The sequence below is a fragment of the Oncorhynchus masou genome, chromosome 28, assembly GCF_036934945.1.
Source record: "Oncorhynchus masou masou isolate Uvic2021 chromosome 28, UVic_Omas_1.1, whole genome shotgun sequence".
Lineage (NCBI taxonomy): Eukaryota > Metazoa > Chordata > Actinopteri > Salmoniformes > Salmonidae > Oncorhynchus > Oncorhynchus masou.
The window spans coordinates 80,530,529-80,547,947 of record NC_088239.1 but is presented as its reverse complement, the minus strand read 5'-3'; the positions used below and the strand labels follow the sequence as shown (position 1 = coordinate 80,547,947).

General features: G+C 44.5%; 1 protein-coding gene across 1 annotated transcript; it reads right to left on the bottom strand.

Annotated features, from left to right (window-relative positions):
* Window positions 1–2,144: 2,144 nt before the first annotated feature.
* hint1 (histidine triad nucleotide binding protein 1) lies at window positions 2,145–12,159 on the bottom strand. The gene is made up of 3 exons (XM_064943561.1): window positions 11,943–12,159; window positions 3,525–3,629; window positions 2,145–2,612 (listed from the first exon to the last, which is right to left on the bottom strand). Exons 1-3 carry the CDS (start codon window positions 12,051–12,053, stop codon window positions 2,448–2,450), a joined length of 381 nt encoding a protein of 126 aa, XP_064799633.1. The 5' UTR covers window positions 12,054–12,159; the 3' UTR covers window positions 2,145–2,447.
* Window positions 12,160–17,419: the final 5,260 nt, after the last annotated feature.

Genomic DNA, 17,419 nt, shown 5'->3' with positions numbered 1-17,419 from the left:
TAACCTAAGTGTATGTAAACTTCCAACTTCAACTGTAGACACTGGTTTGGCGCTGAATATCATGAATATGATGGTGAAAAGTGGTGTAATTCCCTTTTAAAGGTAACCCTGCATGGAACCTCTGCTTGATTGTAGGCCAATATACAGAATGCATTTAGGGTAGTAAAATCTGAAGGGTGTTAAGCTTAGAAAAAAACCCTACTCTGCTTTATCAACAGCACAACTAAATTCTACTTTGTCTTTTCTGATTCATTATTTAAAATCAGCCATGCCCTAAAATTTGTGCAAGACATGGTCCTTAGGATGCTTGGCATGTGTAGACAAAGGAGACTGTTGCTTGGCATGTGTAGACAAAGGAGACGGTTGCTTGGCATGTATAGACAAAGGAGACGGTTGCTTGGCATGTGTAGACAAAGGAGACTGTTGCTTGGCATGTGTAGACAAAGGACAAGTGTTGCATAAAACATTAATCTCACCCAATTAAAGATTCATCACGACACAAGATTATATCCCATCTCGAGGCCACAGAGGTAAGATGCAACCATCCATTTGAGTACCCCTTTGCAGATAAACACTTGAGTTTATGTCTCTTCAGAATAGGGGCTGATAATTTGTACTGCATGGAAGTGGCCTCATGAAATGTTAATGCCATTCTCAGTCGGAGATTACGCCGCTTCAATTATTTACGCCGCATACAAATATTAATGCTCAACCGGGGGCTGTGGCCTTTTCTTTTCCTCCCTGGTCAGAGTTGGGGTGCGGGGGGGGGGGGGGTTCATAGGTAGTTGAAATGTGATGGACAGATTAGAATCTAGATGGAAGTAAAGTTGGTACTGTAGGTAGGAGGTAGCAAAGTTGGTAGGAAGGAAGTTTGATAAGCTTTTAAAATGTGGGTATTTTCACCCCCATTTTAATCATCTTAACCAGGATTTCCCAACCCTGGTACTCGAGCACCCCCCAACGGTACACATTGTTGTTGTTGTAGCCTTGGACAAACACAGCTCATTGAGGCCTTGATGATTAGTTGACAAGTTGAATCAGGTGTGCTTGTTCAGGTTTACAGTACAAATGTGTACTGTTGGGGGTACTGGAGGACCAGGGTTGAGAAACACTGATCTCAACCACATTAGTATGAAATGACTGAATCAAACTAAACTGTCACACAAAGACCTGTTCATGTACAGTTCCCCAGATGAAGAGTACATATTACGCATTATTGGCAAAGCAAATCAGTTTTCAAAAAGCAGAAAGGCAAACTTCTTTTAAATTAGCATATTAATAGCCTGACAAGATGAGGGCCTTCTGAGGCACTTGATTTGAAACATCTACATCAGATTTCTGCTTCACACCATCCTTTGTTCTCCTGCAGTGCAACTGAGGTGCATGCCAATTCCTTCCACTCGCACCGCCCCCTTGTGGCCTTTACGCACACTACAATCGGCTATTTTTAGCTCCCAACAACTCACTCTCACAGGATCTGTGGTCCATTTGGCAGATTAGAATTCAAAATGTTTAATTCCAGAGAACTTTTAATTAGTTCTTACTCTCGAATTGTTTTTAGTGATTTGAAAGTCTAAAACCTGGCATACGTGAACAACCTTATAGAAAAGCTCTTCGACTGGCATCCGTTTTAACTTGGGGCTTGTATTTGCATGTAAATTACATCGACATTTTTAGCGGCAGTGTGTTAAAACCGACAAGGTGCACGGTGAAGCCGACTAGTGATTCATACAATCGGAGCTAAGCAGCTCAAATTTGCACAAGAGAGGGATTACTCATGCATAATGTTCATTCTTTGTGTGTGCGCGCACGTGCTGCTAAGAGTCCAAACTTTCACAAAGGGAACAATGGAAACAGAAAAAGCATTCAATTAAAAAAAGCTAAATAAACTCATCGATTGGCAACTTCAAGTGCAGCGATAATTATTCCCCTCACGGCAACTGTAGGCAGGAGCGCTCACACAGCACAAACAGCAAAGTAGGCAGCGCCATGCTCGCTACACCAGTTAAATTCATGCAGGTTATAGTAGAGAGCATTTAAATTCCCATTCCATCATAAATAAATGGCCATTCAGACAAGACCAGAATAAACCAAACATTTCCTGTCTCTGGGAGATTAAAGGAGAAGAAATGTCAATCACACTGTGGGGCTTGAAGTGCATTTATTTACCATTGATATATCATCACATTAGGTCTACGTGACAGACTGACAGTGAAATAAGTAGTAGGTCTACGTGACAGACTGAAAGTGAAATAAGTAGTTGGTCTACGTGACAGACTGAAAGTGAAATAAGTAGTTGGTCTACGTGACAGACTGACAGTGAAATAAGTCGCTGGTCTACGTGACAGACTGACAGAGAAATAAGTCGCATCGGGACAGCATTGGACTATCTGGGGATAAAGAGATGACGGATGGTAGTCAGACCGGTAGACGGTCTGTGTGGACAGTTAGCCGGGGGGCCAGCCCAACTGGCGTCCGCCCATCACGTGGATGTGGATGTGGTAGACGGACTGGCCACCGTCGGGCCCGTCGTTCAAGATCAGCCTGTAGCCCTTGGGCAGGCCGATCTGCTCGGCACACTTCTTGGCCACTATCATCATGTGGCCCAGGAGCTATGACATCACAAAGAAAGAAAAATGTACTTTATTTAACTAGACAAGTCAGTTCAGAACAAATTCTTGTTTACAAGAAGGCATACCAAAAGGCCTCCTGCGGGGACAGGTCTCCAAGCATTGATGCAAAAAAGGATGTAAAGTTAATTGACAAATTGCAGAGGTCTTGAACAAGAAGGGTCAACAGTGCAAATATATATATATATATATAGGACAAAACACACATCACAACAAGAGAGACACAACATAGCATGGCAGCAACACATGATAGACAAACCTTAATGAAACAAAACAAGAATCATGACTATTTATTGCAAATCCTAAGCGCTGGAATCCCATTCAGGCCAAACGTTCTGAGAAATCACTGCTTAAAGTGACTAAAACTATCCATTAGCAACTATGGATATAAAATTATTATTATTATTTTTTTTATAAAAATGCCAAAATCCTTAACTGATCATGACTCATAAAGCATTAAACATTGTAGAATTGATTAGGCTTCATGTTAACAGGTCTCCAATGTTCTTTACATCTGAAACATGAGCTGAATAATAACGTAGGCTACACCCATAACAGAACTAAATCCTTGAGTCATAGGGACGTTTTCTGGCAGGTTTCCAATAGGTAATGAGTTCCATCTGCTGGCCATTGATTGTCTACTACATTTGTCAACCAATCCATCCCTACAGAGCAACACTTCAAAGGGTTTTTATTTCCGACCCAACACTAACACAACAGACAACCAATCAAGGTTTCAATGTTTAGATTGACCAGTTAAACCAGCTGTGTTAGTGCTGGGATGGAACAGAAGCTTACACAACTGTAGCTCTCCCGGGATCGGGGGTTTGTCACTGGTCTAGGTTATAGAACCGATGCAACTGAATGAATGAGTTGAGGTGGTGTCATACTTACAGCCGCATCACTGTCCTCCGCTTTTGACAGTTGCACAATTGGTTTTCTTGGGACAACCAAAAAATGAGTAGGGGCCTGTGGGGTAACATCATGGAAGGCTATGCACTGAAAACACACACGGAAAAAAGTTAATAGAAAATACATATTAGTTAACAGCTCTACAGTCGTGGCCAAAAGTTGAGAATGACACAAATATTAATTTTCAAAGTCTGCTGCCTCAGTTTGTATGATGGCAATTTGCATATACTACAGAATGTTACGAAGAATGATCAAATGAATTGCAGTTAATTGCAACGTCCCTCTGACATGCAAATCAACTGAATCCCCCAAAAACATTTCCACTGCATTTCAGCCCTGCCACAAAAGGACCAGCTGACATCATGTCAGTGATTCTCTCGTTAACACAGGTGTGAGTGTTGATGAGGACAAGGCTGGAGATCACTCTGTCATGCTGATTGAGTTCGAATAACAGACTGGAAGCTTCAAAAGGTGATTGGTGCTTGGAATCATTGTTCTTCCTCTGTCAATCATGGTTACCTGCAAGGAAACACGTGCCGTCATCATTGCTTACTGCCAGTAAGATTGCACCTATATCAACTATTTATCGGATCAACAAGAACTTCAAGGAGAGCGGTTCAATTGTTGTGAAGAAAGCTTCAAGGCGCCCAAGAAAGTCCAGCAAGAGCCAGGACCGTCTCCTAAAGTTGATTCAGCTGCGGGATCGGGGTACCACCAGTACAGAGCTTGCTCAGGAAATGCAGCAGGCAGGTGTGAGTGCAACTGCACGCACAGTGAGGCAAAGACTTTTGGAGGATGGCCTGGTGTCAAGAAGGGCAGCAAAGAAGCCACCTCTCTCCAGGAAAAACATTAGGGACAGACTGATATTCTGCAAAAGGTACAGGGATTGGACTGCTGAGGACTGGGGTAAAGACATTTTCTCTGATGAATCCACTTTCCGATTGTTTGGGGCATCCAGAAAAAAGCTTGTCCGGAGAAGACAAGGTGAGCGCTACCATCAGATCTGTGTCATGCCAACAGTAAAGCAGCCTGAGATCATGCATGTGTGGGGTTGCTTCTCAGCCAAGGGAGTGGGCTCATTCACAATTTTGCCTAAGAACACAGCCATGAATAAAGAATGGTACCAACACATCCTCAGAGAGCAACTTTTCCCAACTATCCAGGAACAGTTTGGTGATGAACAATGCCTTTTCCAGCATGATGGAGCATCTTGCCATAAGGAAAAAATAAGTGGCTCGGGGAACAAAACATTGATATTTTGGGTCCATGACTTGTGGTCAATCCTCAAGGAGGTGGGTGGACAAACAAATCCACAAATTCTGACAAAGTCCAAGCATTGATTATGCAAGAATGGGCTGCAAGTCAGGATGTGGCCCAGAAGTTAATTGACAGCATGCCAGGGCGGATTGCAGAGGTCTTGAACAAGAAGGGTCAACAGTGCAAATATTGACTCTGCATCAACTTCATGTAATTGTCAATAAAAGCCTTTGACACTTATGAAATGCTTGTAATTATACTTCAGTATTCCATAGTAACATCTGACAAAAATATCTAAAGACACTGAAGCAGCAAACTTTGTGGAAATTAGTATTTGTCATTCTCAAAACTTTTGAGGCGTTACTACAGACCCGGGTTCGATCCCAGGGTGTATCACAACCAGTCGTGGCCAGGAGTCCAATAGGACGGCGCACAATTGGCCCAGCGTCGTCAGAGTTAGGGGAGGGGTGGCTTATTGCACTCTAGCGACTCCTTGTGGTGGGCCGGGTGCCTGCAGGCTGACCCCGGTTGCCAGTTGAACGGAGTTTCCACCGATACATTGGTGCGGCTGGTTTCCGGGTTAATCTTGCGGGTGTTAAGGAGCACGGTTAGGCGGGTTAAGTTTCTGAGAAAGCATAACTCGACCTTCACTTCTCGACCCCGTTGAAGAGTTGCAGCGATGAGAAAAGATTGAATTTGGGAAGAAAAACAGGGTAAAATAAATAGAAAAAAAACACCCTGTTGTTGTTCATGGTTTGGGGCGTCATGTAGCCTAGTGGTTAGAGCGTTGAAATAGTAACCAAAAGGTTGCCAGATCAAATCCCCGAGCTGACAAGGTAAAAATCTGTCCTTCTGCCCCTGAACAAGGCAGTTAACCCACTGTTCCGGAGATGTGAGGGATGCAAGACTTCGCTCTCTCACACACACAGTTCACAGGTTTGCGTCACGCTGTTTAAAGCACGGTAACCAGGGCACCAAAATAGCAGAGAAGCTAAGCCTCGCGCTACAACAATCTTATGCACCATTTACACATCGGCAGACATTCACTTTCAATGGAAGGAAAGCGAGAGAAGCAGAGTGGGCAGGGGGACCGTTGAGCGATGAGAACATGGCGAGGGAGCTGAACTAAAGTTCGGGAAAGAGGAACTTTATTGAAATCCTCTGTGATATTGTGACTAGAGGTCGACCGATTAATCAGCATGGCCACCTGTTACGCGAGTGCAGCATGGAGCCAAGGTAAGTTGCTAGCTAGCATTAAACTTATCTTATAAAAAACAATCAATCTTAACATAATCACTAGTTAACTACACATGGTTGATGATATTACTAGGTTAACTAGCTTGTCCTGTGTTGCATATAATCTATGCTGTGCCTGTTAATTTATCATCGAATCACAGCCTACTTTGCCAAACGGGGGATGATTTAACAAAATCACTATCGTTGCACCAATGTACCTCACCATAAACATCCATGCCTTTCTTAAAATCAATACACAGAAGTATATATTATTTAAACCTACATATTTAGTTAAGAAATTCATGTTAGCAGGCAATATTAACTAGGGAAATTGTGTCACTTCTCTTGCGTTTGTTGCGAACTAATTTGCCAGAATTTTACATAATTATGACATAACATTGAAGTTTGTGCAATGTAACAGCCCATTCAATAAAATACGGAACGGTTCCGTATTTCACTGAAAGAATAAACGTTTTGTTTTCGAAATGATAGTTTCCTGATTTGACCATATTAACAACCAACGGCTCGTATTTCTGTGTTTATTATATTATTATTAAGTCTATGATTTGATAGAGCAGTCTGACTTAGCGGTGGTAGGCGGCAGTAGGCTCGTAAGCATTCATTCAAACTTTACTGCGTTTGCCAGCAGCTCTTAGCAACGCTTGATTCACAGCGCTGTTTATGACTTCAAGCCTATCAACTCCCTGTTTCCGGTTCCGGGTTGGAGCGAGCGGTCGCATCTACACTTCGGTCCGCAGGTAGTATAACTTTTCATTACATTTCATTATAGTACAACGGTACAACGGTTTGATTTGTCTAATCTTAGCAATCTCTCCTTAGCTAGCTACATAGCCGTCTTTGTATCAAAGATAATTGCGTAATTATCGTATTTCGTCGTCTACACTGCTATCTGCCCAGCAGCTAGCTAACGTCCACCGTCACTGTAGAAACTATTACACTCAACTGAACGACTTGATTAGTGTAGTGTTACCTAGCTACATAGTTGTCTTTGCTGTCTTCGTATCCAAGATAATTGTGTAGTTTAGAGTGTGTAGACTTAGAGTGATTATCTTAATTTACCGAGGTTAGCTAGCCAGCTATTTGTCGTCCTTAACGTAGGAGATACTGCTAGCTAGCTAGCCAACAGCTAGCCAACGTCTACCGAATAGAATAGAACTTCAACAACCCGGTCTACATTCCGCTTCGCTCCACAGGTAGTATCACATTTTCATTTCACTTCATTACAGTACAACGGTTTGATTTGTTTGATCGTAGCTAGCTAGCTACATAGCCGTCTTTGTATCATAGACAATTGTGTAGTCTAGAGCGATTTTCTAGGTTAGCTAGCCAGCTATTGTCATTCTTTTAACGTAACGTAACGTAATCAACACTGCTAGCTAGCCAGCTAGCCCCCGAATAGCAGCACTGTAGAAACTATTCACTCAAAGGAACGATTTGATTAGTGTAGTGTCAACAACGCAGCCACTGCCAGCTAGCCTACAAAGTCAACAACGCAGCCACTGCCAGCTAGCCTACTCCAGCAGTACTGTATCATTTCAATCATTTTAGTCAATAAGATTCTTGCTACGTAAGCTTAACTTTCTGAACATTCGAGACGTGTAGTCCACTTGTCATTCCAATCTCCTTTGCATTAGCGTAGCCTCTTCTGTAGCCTGTCAACTATGTGTCTATCTATCCCTGTTCTCTCCTCTCTGCACAGACCATACAAACGCTCCACACCGCGTGGCCGCGGCCACCCTAATCTGGTGGTCCCAGCGCGCACGACCCACGTGGAGTTCCAGGTCTCCGGTAGCCTCTGGAACTGCCGATCTGCGGCCAACAAGGCAGAGTTCATCTCAGCCTATGCCTCCCTCCAGTCCCTCGACTTCTTGGCACTGACGGAAACATGGATCACCACAGATAACACTGCTACTCCTACCGCTCTCTCTTCGTCCACCCACGTGTTCTCGCACACCCCGAGAGCTTCTGGTCAGCGGGGTGGTGACACCGGGATCCTCATCTCTCCCAAGTGGTCATTCTCTCTTTCTCCCCTTACCCATCTGTCTATCGCCTCCTTTGAATTCCATGCTGTCACAGTTACCAGCCCTTTCAAGCTTAACATCCTTATCATTTATCGCCCTCCAGGTTCCCTCGGAGAGTTCATCAATGAGCTTGATGCCTTGATAAGCTCCTTTCCTGAGGACGGCTCACCTCTCACAGTCCTGGGCGACTTTAACCTCCCCACGTCTACCTTTGACTCATTCCTCTCTGCCTCCTTCTTTCCACTCCTCTCCTCTTTTGACCTCACCCTCTCACCTTCCCCCCTACTCACAAGGCAGGCAATACGCTCGACCTCATCTTTACTAGATGCTGTTCTTCCACTAACCTCATTGCAACTCCCCTCCAAGTCTCTGACCACTACCTTGTATCCTTTTCCCTCTCGCTCTCATCCAACACTTCCCACACTGCCCCTACTCGGATGGTATCGCGCCGTCCCAACCTTCGCTCTCTCTCCCCCGCTACTCTCTCCTCTTCCATCCTATCATCTCTTCCCTCTGCTCAAACCTTCTCCAACCTTTCTCCTGATTCTGCCTCCTCAACCCTCCTCTCTTCCCTTTCTGCATCCTTTGACTCTCTATGTCCCCTATCCTCCAGGCCGGCTCGGTCCTCCCCTCCCGCTCCGTGGCTCGACGACTCATTGCGAGCTCACAGAACAGGGCTCCGGGCAGCCGAGCGGAAATGGAGGAAAACTCGCCTCCCTGCGGACCTGGCATCCTTTCACTCCCTCCTCTCTACATTTTCCTCCTCTGTCTCTGCTGCTAAAGCCACTTTCTACCACTCTAAATTCCAAGCATCTGCCTCTAACCCTAGGAAGCTCTTTGCCACCTTCTGCAGATGACTTCGTCAACCATTTTGAAAAGAAGGTCGACGACATCCGATCCTCGTTTGCCAAGTCAAACGACACCGCTGGTTCTGCTCACACTGCCCTACCCTGTGCTCTGACCTCTTTCTCCCCTCTCTCTCCAGATGAAATCTTGCTTCTTGTGACGGCCGGCCGCCCAACAACCTGCCCGCTTGACCCTATCGCCTCCTCTCTTCTCCAGACCATTTCCAGAGACCTTCTCCCCTACCTCACCTCACTCATCAACTCATCCCTGACCTCTGGCTACGTCCCTTCCGTCTTCGAGAGAGCGAGAGTCAAGCATTTCTTTTCAAAATGGTTGACGAAGTCATCTGCAGAGAGGGAGGAGGGGGGGAGGGGGATTCCTACACTCGAAAAAACCTACACTCGATCCCTCCGATGTCAACAACTACAGACCAGTATCCCTTCTTTCTTTTCTCTCCAAAACTCTTGAACGTGCCGTCCTTGGCCAGCTCTCCCGCTATCTCTCTCAGAATGACCTTCTTGATCCAAATCAGTCAGGTTTCAAGACTAGTCATTCAACTGAGACTGCTCTTCTCTGTATCACGGAGGCGCTCCGCACTGCTAAAGCTAACTCTCTCTCCTCTGCTCTCATCCTTCTAGACCTATCGGCTGCCTTCGATACTGTGAACCATCAGATCCTCCTCTCCACCCTCTCCGAGTTGGGCATCTCCGGCGCGGCCCACGCTTGGATTGCGTCCTACCTGACAGTTCGCTCCTACCAGGTGGCGTGGCGAGAATCTGTCTCCTCGCCACGCGCTCTCACCACTGGTGTCCCCCAGGGCTCTGTTCTAGGCCCTCTCCTATTCTCGCTATACACCAAGTCACTTGGCTCTGTCATAACCTCACATGGTCTCTCCTATCATTGCTATGCAGACGACACACAATTAATCTTCTCCTTTCCCCCTTCTGATGACCAGGTGGCGACCGCATCTCTGCATGTCTGGCAGACATATCAGTGTGGATGACGGATCACCACCTCAAGCTGAACCTCGGCAAGACGGAGCTGCTCTTCCTCCCGGGGAAGGACTGCCCGTTCCATGATCTCGCCATCACGGTTGACAACTCCATTGTGTCCTCCTCCCAGAGCGCTAAGAACCTTGGCGTGATCCTGGACAACACCCTGTCGTTCTCAACTAACATCAAGGCGGTGGCCCGTTCCTGTAGGTTCATGCTCTACAACATCCGCAGAGTACGACCCTGCCTCACACAGGAAGCGGTGCAGGTCCTAATCCAGGCACTTGTCATCTCCCGTCTGGATTACTGCAACTCGCTGTTGGCTGGGCTCCCTGCCTGTGCCATTAAATACAACTCATCCAGAACGCCGCAGCCCGTCTGGTGTTCAACCTTCCCAAGTTCTCTCACGTCACCCCGCTCCTCCGCTCTCTCCACTGGCTTCCAGTTGAAGCTCGCATCCGCTACAAGACCATGGTGCTTGCCTACGGAGCTGTGAGGGGAACGGCACCGCAGTACCTCCAGGCTCTGATCAGGCCCTACACCCAAGCAAGGGCACTGCGTTCATCCACCTCTGGCCTGCTCGCCTCCCTACCACTGAGGAAGTACAGTTCCCGCTCAGCCCAGTCAAAACTGTTCGCTGCTCTGGCCCCCCAATGGTGGAACAAACTCCCTCACGACGCCAGGACAGCGGAGTCAATCACCACCTTCCGGAGACACCTGAAACCCCACCTCTTCAAGGAATACCTAGGATAGGATAAAGTAATCCTTCTCACCCCCCCTTAAATGATTTAGATGCACTATTGTAAAGTGGCTGTTCCACTGGATGTCATAAGGTGAATTCACCAATTTGTAAGTCGCTCTGGATAAGAGCGTCTGCCAAATTACTTAAATGTAAATGTAAAATGTAGATTAGGCTGGCAATAATAAAGTGCCTATTAGAACATTCAATCGTCAAAGGTATATGAAATACATATGGTACAGAGAGAAATAATCCTATAATAACTACAACCTAGAACTTCTTAACTGGGAATATTGAACCACCAGCTTTCCTATGTTCTCATGTTCTGAGCAAGGAACTTAAACGTTAGCTTTTTTTACATGGCACATATTGCACTTTTACTTTCTTCACCAACACTGTTTTTGCATTATTTAAATCAAATTGAGCATGTTTTATTATTTGAGACTAAATAGATTTTATTTATGTAATATATTAGGTTCAAATAAAAGTGTTCATTCAGTATTGTTGTAATTGTAATTATTACAAAAATATATACAAATCTGCAGGTCCTCTAATAATCGGTATCTGCGTTGAAAAATAATGCGCCTCTAATCGTGACGCAAGTAACCAATCAAAGCGCACCATGGCTTCCAACCCATACTGGATTGGTTGTTCATGGGTAACGCTACCTACCTTGCTTGCTAACTTGTTAGCACTCACATGAGGGAGAAGCTAGCGTGGCTATGTGAGTGCTGCTTGTATAGTGTAAATGGCTGGTAAATTGTTGTGGAAATTGCCCCATTATGCTTTTCAATTTCTGCATCCACGTCATATTTTGAGTCTCCCTTCAAGTCCTGCGACAGATTTTTTTTAAATGCACGTCTGTCTATGGTACCAAAACCAAAAAGATTATACACTTTTTAGCATCTCCAATCTGAAGTAAAAGAATGAGTTGAAAATGCAAGCTTGTGTAATTTAGCAGTAACACGTTGTCCACAATAGGGACATTTGCGATATTTAAAATAATTGAAATATGTTAAAAGTAATTAAATATTTTATTAAACGTAGCACACTCACATTTTTACAACAATGACATACATTTCTGAACGCTTGACGTCCCTGATTTGACAGTTTACTTACAGCCAGCTAACTACCCCACTTGCATTTGTGGGTAATAACGGATTCATTGACAACTGGTGTGTCAATATCTAGCTCGCTTGGTGGCTTAACCGTACCATACTGTGTGGTTAACTAGATTAATGGTGTTTGCATGAAAATAAGCATATCAATACAAACTATGAATTCATACCTGATCATCTTCAAATAATATTTTTGCAGGAATCTCCTTGCGAATGATTTTGCCGAAGATTGTATCACCGCCGGGCTGGGCAACCTGAGCTTTTGCTATCTCATCCGCCATGGCGCTAGACGTTGGTCTTTGTAGTACGCATGCGCTTAAACCTCTGCCTCAAAGGTTAAAGTTTATGGGCTCTGCAGAACGCCAAAACTGGCACACAACGATTGTTTAAAAATATTGAATGCCATTTTTGGATTGTCTGTATCACTGAGGTATAATAAGAACGTGCTGTATCATCGAAGACAGTATGGAGACAGGCTAAAACTGCTTATACAATAGAAGTCACACAATAGATGTCATGGTCAAGTTGACAAGCAAAAATCATGCGTATAAACACGTCATCGGGCTCTCGCGCCACACAGCGCATGTGCAGGCCGTCAAATCAAAGGTACACCTTCGATATAAAGTTGCTTTTGACAAATTAAAACGTGTCAGTTTGTCAGTTGGAGTAATAACAAGTTCGGATAGTTAAGGCATTGGCTCAAATCTAGTTGAGCCTTTAGCTTTCGAGAAAATTAACAACTAAGGAAGAATGTTTTACTTTTCTCATTTACTTCTCCCAAAAACCCTCCGCTTGGTCGGCTTCGCAAGCGTTCCCGAAAGTCTCGCGATGTTGCACCTCTGGGTTTAGAAACTCTGTGGTATCAGCACTTCATACGTGTAAACACGGTGGGCGCGGAAGCAGAGATAGAACAATTTTGGCCGAAATTCTGCACATTTTCTCATAGATTAAACATTTGATCTCAATAGAGTTTTCTGTTCTTAAAACTATAATATGTTATGAACAGAGTGGACTAAGGTTTGTAGACTTTACCCTTTCCCAAAGTAAAACAAAACTCGCGTTGTTTCGGAGTGCAGAAGGGAATTTAGGTATTGCACACTGCACAGGCGTTCTCAAACCGAAACATGCAAATATTTGCTAGAACGCGCCAATAAGATCTCGCTAACTTGTGCTTAGATATGCCCACCAGGACTCATCTGTTCCTGTTGGAAACGACAGACTGTGGTCTATTTTGGGTTAGTTAAAACATGTTTGGTGTAACCATTAGTCCAGCAACTAAAACGAGAGTTTATATTGGACAAATTCAGCGAGGTTCCTCCCCGTCTCGTTCTGTTGGCTTCCGTTTAAAAAACGTTTTGCAACAGAATGAATACGCCCTCTGGCTAACCTCATTTTTTTACAGTGATAGAGGACTTCTTCGATATTATGGCGTTCGCACGTTTTGTTTATCTATGACGCCACCGACTGTGCTGTAGTGTATGGTCGATCACGTTACATTTTGTGATATAAAACTAAAAGGGAAGGTGAAAAATAACAAAATGTGCACCACCAACTCACCCTACACAAAACATGAAGAACCACTTTCCTAATATTGAGTTGACCCCCCCTTGTTTTTGACACAAACTGGTGCGCCTGGCACCTACTACCATACCCCGTTCAAAGACACTTGAATCTTTTGTCTTGCCCATTTGCCCATTCACCCTCTGAATGGCACACATACACAAGCCATGTCTCAATTATCTAAGAGTTTAAAACTCCTTCTTTAACCTGTCTCCTCCCCTTCATCTACACTGATTGAAGTGGATTTAACAAGTGACATCAATAAGGGATCGTAGCTTTCACCTGGATTCATCTGGTCAGTTTATGTCATGGACAGCCTAGCTGCTCACAATGTTTTGTACACTCAGTATATATACCACTATTTAAAAAAAAACAAACATTTAAATCACCATTACTTTGACCCTAACTGATCTAACATCAGGCCGGCGGTCTAGATGGACGGGACCTCAACCTGTCTCTTTCGCAAAAAAACAACATCAAATATAGTGCGTTTGGAAAATATTCAGAACATTTGATTTTTTTCCACATTTTGTTACGTTACAGCCTTATTGTAACATGGATAAAACATTTGTAAAAATCTCATAAATCTACACACAATACCCCATAAAGACAAAGCAAAAACTGTTTATAATTTTTCTTCTTCAAATGTATTAAAAATAAACAACGGAAATATCACATTCATAAGCATTCAGATCCTTTACTCAGTACTTTGTTGAAGAACCTTTGGCAGCGATTACAGCCTCGAGTCTTCTTGGGTATGACGCTACAAGCTTGGCACACCTGTATTTGGGGAGTTTCTCCCATTCTTCTCTGTAGATCCTCTCAAGCTCTGTCGGGTTGGATGGGAAGTGTCGCTGCACAGCTATTTTCAGTTCTCTCCAGAGATGTTCGATCAGATTCAAGTACGGGCTCTGGCTGGGCCACTCAAGGACATTCAGGGACGTGTTCCGAAGCCACTCCTGCGCTGTCTTGGCTGTGTGCTTAGGGTTTTTGTCCTGTCGGAAGGTGAACCTTCGCCCCAGTCTGAGGTCCTGAGTGCTCTGGGGCAGCTTTTCAACAAGGATCTCTCTGTACTTCACACCTTTCATCTTTGCCTCGATCCTGACTAGTCTCTCAGTCCCTGCCGCTTACAAACATCCCCACAGCATGATGCTGCCACCACCATGCTTCACTGTAGGGATGGTGCCAGGTTTCCTCCAGACGTGACGCTTAGCATTCAGGCCAAAGAGTACAATCTTGGTGTCATCAGACCAGAGAATCTAGTTTCTTTTGGTAAACTCCAAGCGGGCTGTCATGTGCCTTTTACTGAGGAGTGGCTTCCGTCTGGCCACTCTACCATAAAGGCCTGATTGGTGGAGTTCTGCAGAGATGGTTGTCCTTCTGGAAGGTTCTCCAGTCTTCACAGAGGAACTCTGGAGCTCTGTCAGAGTGACCATCGGGTTTTTAGTCACCTCCCTGACCAAGGCCCTTCTCCCGATTGCTCAGATTGGGCGGGCGGCCAGCTCTAGTAAGAGTCTTGGTGGTTCCAAACTTCTTCCATTTAAGAATGATGGAGGCCACTTTATCTTTGGGGACCTTCAAAGCTGCAGAATTTTTTTTGTACCTTTTCACAGATCTGTGTCTCGACACAACAAGGATTTAAAAAATAAAAATCAATTTTAGAATAAGGCTGTAACGTAACAAAATGTGGAACAAGTCAAAGGGTTTGAATACTTTCCGAATGCGCTGTACAATACAAAAATAAAATGAATCCAAAAACCCATCCCACTCCTTCAGTCATAGTCCAAATCACATCCCTACACAGGCTAAGGAGCCTGTGAGGATGGAAAATTTGTCGACAGGATTCTTTGTAATGCCTAAATTGTAAAATCCCTGAGTCACATTAAAACATTGCGCCGCATTCACAACAATGCCTGTTTTCTCAGATTTCCTCTTTGTTAGCGCTGTGCCGTTCATAACCAATGCCGACTGACCAAATAAACAACACCTTTTTAACAATAAAGTCCACCTTATTAACATGCAACATGTCATGATCCTGTTGTTACAGGGCATCTCACATAACCCAAATATACAAGCGACTCTTCTTCAAAGAACAAAAGAATGGTTGGAGTGTTTCGTCGGCGTGCACCTACCACTACATTCACCGTACGGGTCAGTCGGCGTGCACCAACCACTACATTCACCATACGGGTCAGTCGGCGTGCACCTACCACTACATTCACCGTACGGGTCAGTTGGCGTGCAGGAACCACTACATTCACCATATGGGTCAGTAAGCGTGCACCAACCACTACATTCACCGTACGGGTCAGTCGGCGTGCACCAACCACTACATTCACCGTACGGGTCAGTCGGCGTGCACCTACCACTACATTCACCATACGGGTCAGTTGGCGTGCAGCAACCACTACATTCACCGTACGGGTCAGTCGGCGTGCACCAACCACTACATTCACCGTACGGGTCAGTCGGCGTGCACCAACCACTACATTCACCGTACGGGTCAGTCGGCGTGCACCAACCACTACATTCACCGTACGGGTCAGTCGGCGTGCAGCAACCACTACATTCACCGTACGGGTCAGTCGGCGTGCAGCAACCACTACATTCACCGTACGGGTCAGTCAGCGTGCACCAACCACTGCATTCACCATACGGGTCACCATACCACTGCATCTACTTCTTCAATTAAATCCTCTGCGTTCATTTCTAGCGCCATTCCACTCCAGAGATAACCCCCTTTATAGGTGTCACTGTTACGCAGATCCACACAAGACACATTCCTTCAATATTAGAGGACTCTTCTTTGTATCTGTGCCATTATAGAGTCTGTGACAGCATGGGCATTTTGAAGTAGTACATTCTCTTATTCACGATTGGTTGATCCCTCGTGATGACCCGGTTGGACATGACTCCAACACAGTGGCGTTTATTCATGGATGCCAAGGGAAGCCAGGCTTCCCTCAAATATTTGACCAATAAAGTTTTTAATTTTTTATTATTAAATAATTTATCTTTCGTCTCACTGTGTTTTCAGAATTTTCAGTCAATTCACAACTGGTTGAATCTCAGTGGAGAAATCATCAGAGACAGAGTGAAACAGCGCCCCTCTGTCTCAGTATGTGTAGCCCATGTATCTGATGCAGTCTGGAACTACAACAGTATGACATGTTGCCGCAGTAGCATTTGATTGATTGATGCCAGCAAGCGTCCCTTGATAAAATCACATCCTAAGCAAAACATAATTTTCAGATAAACGTGTATTTTTCTGGTCTGCTTGTCCTGTCCTGCAGTAGATATCTTGCTAAAGTGGCCCTTTCCTACATTTTGGATGGAGATGGAGATGAATGGAGGATGTGGATTTGAACTTGTGGTTTTGACTTAATTCGCTGTACAGGCCAATGATTATGACAGCGATTTTTATCTAATCATAAATTAATATATTGTGCCACTGGCCTGAGACGATTGCAGTTCAATATGTAGCCTAGTAGTTTAACTAGCTAGCTAACTAACTGAGCTGGTTCATTGTTGCCCATGTGAAGAAGCTAGGCTACCAAGCATTTTATTTAGGTAGCCTATGACAACAATAACTAAAAGCACACTGTATGACAGAGCCATAGACCATTTTGCCAACATGAAAGTGAGGAGGATGACATTGGTGTTTACAACTAGTCTACAAGTAGGGTGAGTCAACTTTTAATTGTTTACTTGCGCACGCACGGTATGCACACGCACGGTATGCACACGCACGGTATACACAGACAGACAGACAGACAGACAGACAGACAGACAGACAGACAGACAGACAGTACTATGGACAGACACAATGGTATTTAGCAACATTGATTGGACTAAATTGTTTTTAAAATCTTTAACCTCTACGGGATTGGTGTCCGCCCTCACGGGACGGTTGAGCTAACGTAGGCTAATGTGATTAGCGTGACATTTTAAGTAACAGGAACATTTTCCAGGACATAGACATATCTGATATGGGCAGAAAGCTTAAATTCTTGTTAATCTAACTGCACTGTCCAATTTACAGTAGCTATTACAGTGAAAGAATGCCATGCTATTGTTTGAGGAGAGT

Excerpts from the sequence above, each read along its gene's own strand:
- hint1 (XM_064943561.1), bottom strand. The coding sequence starts at position 12,053 with ATGGCGGATGAGATAGCAAAAGCTCAGGTTGCCCAGCCCGGCGGTGAT. Across the intron at positions 3,630-11,942 it reads TATTATTTGAAGATGATCAG|TGCATAGCCTTCCATGATGT; the intron begins GTATGAATTCAT and ends GTGTGTTTTCAG. Across the intron at positions 2,613-3,524 it reads CGGAGGACAGTGATGCGGCT|CTCCTGGGCCACATGATGAT; the intron begins GTAAGTATGACA and ends GTGATGTCATAG.